The sequence below is a fragment of the Fonticula alba genome (genome assembly GCF_000388065.1).
Source record: "Fonticula alba strain ATCC 38817 unplaced genomic scaffold supercont2.3, whole genome shotgun sequence".
NCBI lineage: Eukaryota > Rotosphaerida > Fonticulaceae > Fonticula > Fonticula alba.
Window position 1 is genome coordinate 2,557,702 of NW_009242973.1, and position 4,340 is coordinate 2,562,041.

Sequence of the window (4,340 nt, forward strand, 5' to 3'; positions counted from 1 at the left end):
GGGCGGGGGTGCAATGCGCCGCAAGTGGGAAAGGACAGAGAAGGGATGGAAGTGCGACACCCAGGGGGGGGGGGGCTTGACTTCCGCTCGTTCGGGGGGTGCCGCTTACTTACGCGAGGCCTTGCCGGCGGCCGTCTTGTTGGCGTGGCTGCGAGCGGCGGCCGGGACCCAGTCGGCATCCACCTTCGGGGCGACTGGAGCAGTGACAACGGGGGAGGTCTCCTTGGGAGCCTGGGGGTGCAAGGCAGAAGCCCATGTTAGAGGAAGGGGGGGGGGGGGGCGAGGAGATCGTGTACGTGTACGTGTACGTGTACGTGTACGTGTGTGTGCGCACCTTCTTGAGGTTGTCCTTGGTGAAGTAGTAAGCAACACCGCCGATGGCCGCCAGAATGAGGGCGTAGATCGACAGAGACTGCAGATCGAAGGCCGAGTGGCTGGTCGGCTCGACGAAGGAAACAGTCTGGTTGAAGGCAGGCAGGGTGTAGAGCTGGCCGGCCTATGTGTGCACGCCAGCGGTGCCAGGCCGGGGGAGGAGAGAAAGGAGGAGAGGAGGCCCATGTCAGCAAAGCGCCACTCTCCAAAGGGGTGGCACCATGGGAGAAGAGAGGCACGCGTACCTCGTCCGAGAAAGAAACCTCCACGGTCAGAATGTGATCAATCGGCTGGAAGACCGACGGCAGGAACCAGCGGTAGTGGACGGTGGCCTGCTCGCCAGGGGCGATGCTCATGTCATACTTGTAGGTGTCGAGCTGCGGCGTGCCAGAAGGTCAGCGGTGTGTGCCCGGGAGAGACGCGCGATGACACGCCAAGCCGAGAGAAGGGCGCGTGGGCGGGGAAAGGGAAGGGCAGACGGGGAGCCCCCGCGGCCCTCCAGGCGAGCACGCACCTCCTTGCTGACAGTGGCATAGGACTTGGGGCTGTGGAGGTTGGCCCCGATCGAGTGGATCTGGTAGGCCTTGGACCCGGCGTTCTCCAGGCCGATGAGGACGTTGGCGAAGTCATTGGAGGCGAAGGCTGGAGTGGCGGGAGGCGAGGCGACGCATGTCAGAGGCACGGGGGAAAGACACACTGCCGGATATCAGGCCCCCCTTCAAAGGGAGGGAGGGGAGGGGGCCGGGAGGGGATCCAGTGCGAACCATTGAAGGGGGCATCCGGGAGGATATGCTTGATGTTCAGGGCAGGAGGGGCGGGCAGGGGGCTGTCGGAGGCCGCGGCCTTGGCCAGGTTATCAATCAGGGCCTTCATCTCTTCCGGGTCGGTGGGGATTTCCTTGTTGCCGAGGACGATGGTCTCCGAATCGTCGATGGTGACGGAGGCCTGGGCCTCGTCGCTCCGAGCCGAGGCGGCCATGGCGACTATTGGGTCATGCAAGCGGAACATGTCAGGGTACAAGGGGGGCAGCGAGCGATCTTGCGCGAGCGGCGGCCGGTGAAGAAAGGGCAGGGATGGGGCATACCGAGCGCGAAGATGACGAGCAGAAGCGAATAGATGGGGGAGCGGGCCATGGCTACACAGGAAAGAAGGGGGCAGCGAGCGATCAGGGGCGAAAGCAAACGCGCAGCGGAAAGAGGGACAAGAGGGGGGGGGGAGGGGAGAAGGAGGGTGGTGTCAGGAGTTGGTGGGCCCATCCTCCGCGATGGGGTGCCTCTCGTGCTGATTCCCTCGGCGGGTGGTGCCCTGACGCGGGGGCAGAGACTCGCGCCGCCTGTTCGCCCCGCACGTCCGTCCCTGCATGCATGCCCGGCCCCTCGCCCTTGGAGCGGGCGTGTGGAGGCCACAAGAACAGCCAGCGTACGCCCGGGAAGACGGGCCGTTTTTTGCGCAGGACAACGTCCCTCCAAGGGCCCCGGAGGTGGGGGGGGGGGGGGGCAACGTCGACTAGCATACACGCCCCGCCCCCCCCCCTTCTCCCCGTCCTCGACTGCTGGCTCTGCCAGCCGCGGCTGCCCCGCCCCCCTCCGCTGAACGGCCGGACCTAAAGGCACTTGAGGATGCGCACGTGAATGCACATCCGTTGGCATGATTTCCCTTTGGGGCATCGCGCTCTGCCGACGCACCGGCTTACTTTTTTGCGCGCATGCCCCACACCTGGCCGCCGCGAGCGACCGGCGGCGGGACGCGATCTGGCTCATCAGCCACCCGAGGACCCCTTGGATGACGAAACGTGGGCGGCACTCCCCCCCCTCCCCCCCCAACCTCCCCCCCTCCCTGCCCCTTCTCCCCCCTCCCCTTTGCTCCTCCCCTCGCCCTCCCTTATCCCCTGCGTCCTACAGCACGGGAGCAACAGCAGCACCACCACCAGTAGCAGACCGCCTCGAACGGCTCATAGGCGCCCCCTCCCCCTCCCTCGCCCGTTTGTCCCCTCGCCCTTTCCTACCGCACGATGACCTCCCCCGCCGCCTTCCCGCGGTTGCTGTCGCACCTGAAGTCGCGCGGGTTCCTCTTCCCCTCGGCGCCCCTGTACAATGGTCTGGCCGGCGTGTACGACTTCGGGCCCCTGGGCACGCTGCTGAAGAACAACATCCGGGATCGCTGGTGGCGGGACCTGGTGGTCAGCCGGCCGGATGTCCAGCCGCTGGACAGCGCCATCCTCACGCACCGAAGCACCCTCCGGGCATCCGGCCATTTGGACAACTTCACGGACCCGATGTGTGAAGCGGCCCTGAGTGGGGCCCGCTTCCGCAGTGACAAGTCCGCGCCGGTGGCGGTGACTCGCTGCGAGCGCACCGCGCGCGATGTGATCGAGATCCGCCCGGGGGCCGGGGATGGCGATGCCCCGGGCGGCCGGGCCCCGGATTCCCGGCTTGCCGCCGCCTGGGCCGAGCAGATCCGCCAGCAGCTGGCGCCCGGAGCGCGGGTGGATGTCCGCGGCGGAACCATCACCCTTTACCCGGTGACCGTGGCCGATGGTCACTTGGTGCTGGAGGCCGCCACCGAGGCCGAGAGCGCCATCAAGGTCCCCTACTTCGGGGTGGCCGAGCCCGGCACCAACAGCCCCTTCCTGCGGGGCGCGCCGCGGCCCTTCAACCTGATGTTCCGCACGTCACTCGGCGCGGTGGACCCACTGGGCGAGGTGCAGACCCTGCTCGGGGCCCTGGACCGTGGGGCCTCGCCTCCGGCCGGGTCGTCCACCGCCGGGGACATTCTCCGGACGCTGGATCAGTCGACGGTGTACCTGCGACCGGAAACGGCGCAGGGGATCTTCCAGCAATTCCCGAATGTCTGTGCCAGCCAGGGCGCCGGTGTCAAGCTGCCCTTTGGCATTGCACAGGTGGGCAAGGCCTTCCGGAATGAGATCCGCACCGAGCAGTCCATCTTCCGGACGGCCGAATTCGAGCAGCTGGAGATGGAGTGGTTCTGCCACCCGGCCGATGGGCCGGCTTGGTACCGGTACTGGCGCGATGAGCGCACTGCTTGGTGGCGACGCCTGCTGGCCAACCGGCCGGAGGACATCCGCGTGAATGAGGCCCTGCGGGAGGCTGGCGGCGCGGAGGCCGCCGGGCTGGCACATTACGCCCAGGCATGTGCCGACATCGAGTATCGCTTCCCCTGGGGCTGGGACGAGCTGGAAGGGGTGGCCGATCGGGGGACCTTCGATCTGGACAGTCACCAGGCAGCCAGTGGCCAGGACCTTGCGGTCACGCCGCATGTGGTGTCCCATGCCGGGCCGGACTTCCAGCCCTTCGTACCGCGGGTGATCGAGCCCTCGGCCGGGCTGTCGCGCGCGGTTTTGGCGGTCCTGTGTGATGCATACACCGAGGTGGTGGACCCCGGCACCGGGGCCGAGGGCTCTGGCGGCAAGGCTCGTCGGCCGGACCCCCGGGTGGTCCTCCGCCTGCATCCATCCGTGGCCCCGATCAAGGCGGCCGTGCTGCCGGTGGTCCGGCGGCCGGAGTTGGTTCGCCGGGCGCGTGCCATCGCCGCGCACCTGCGCCGTGCCGGGCTCCTGGTCCAGGTGGACGTGGCCCGGTCCATCGGCCGGCGGTATGTGCGACAGGATGCCATCGGCACGCCCTGGTGCATCACCATTGACCGGGAGACCGTCGAGTCGGATGGCGGCCGCGAGTGGCCCGGCGCGCGTCCGGGCGACCTCGGCACCGAGGAGGGTGTCCCGATCCCGGGCCCCGGGGCCCCGAGCCCGGGCCTGCCTGAGCCCGACTGGGGCGCCCTGCAGCCCGGGGCCACGGTCACCCTGCGGAACCGAGACACCGGCGAGCAGACGCGCGTGGCCGTGCGCGATCTAGTTTCGCTGGTGGCTCGCGGGACCGGCATCCCCGTGTACTTGGATGAGGTGGACTGAGCGAGTGCGTGCGTGCGTGTGTGTGTGTGTGTGTGTGTGT

At 68.2% G+C, this 4,340-nt stretch overlaps 2 protein-coding genes across 2 annotated transcripts; one reads left to right on the forward strand and one right to left on the reverse strand.

Moving 5' to 3' along the window:
* On the reverse strand, positions 1–1,601 carry H696_02327 (hypothetical protein). The gene is made up of 6 exons (XM_009496224.1): positions 1,457–1,601; positions 1,137–1,355; positions 887–1,014; positions 618–749; positions 335–496; positions 1–231 (listed from the first exon to the last, which is right to left on the reverse strand). The coding sequence occupies exons 1-6, from the start codon at positions 1,503–1,505 to the stop codon at positions 106–108; spliced, it is 816 nt and encodes a 271-aa protein (XP_009494499.1). The 5' UTR covers positions 1,506–1,601; the 3' UTR covers positions 1–105.
* A 588-nt stretch (positions 1,602–2,189) lies between these two features.
* H696_02328 (hypothetical protein) lies at positions 2,190–4,327 on the forward strand. The gene has a single exon (XM_009496225.1). The coding sequence runs from the start codon at positions 2,384–2,386 to the stop codon at positions 4,298–4,300; it is 1,917 nt and encodes a 638-aa protein (XP_009494500.1). The 5' UTR covers positions 2,190–2,383; the 3' UTR covers positions 4,301–4,327.
* Positions 4,328–4,340: the final 13 nt, after the last annotated feature.

Coding starts and splice junctions, on each gene's coding strand:
- H696_02328 (XM_009496225.1), top strand. CDS start 2,384: ATGACCTCCCCCGCCGCCTTCCCGCGGTTGCTGTCGCACCTGAAGTCG.
- H696_02327 (XM_009496224.1), bottom strand. CDS start 1,505: ATGGCCCGCTCCCCCATCTATTCGCTTCTGCTCGTCATCTTCGCGCTC. Junction 1,356..1,456: donor GCTCGTCATCTTCGCGCTCG/GTATGCCCCATC, acceptor ATGACCCAATAG/TCGCCATGGCCGCCTCGGCT. Junction 232..334: donor CCAAGGACAACCTCAAGAAG/GTGCGCACACAC, acceptor TTGCACCCCCAG/GCTCCCAAGGAGACCTCCCC.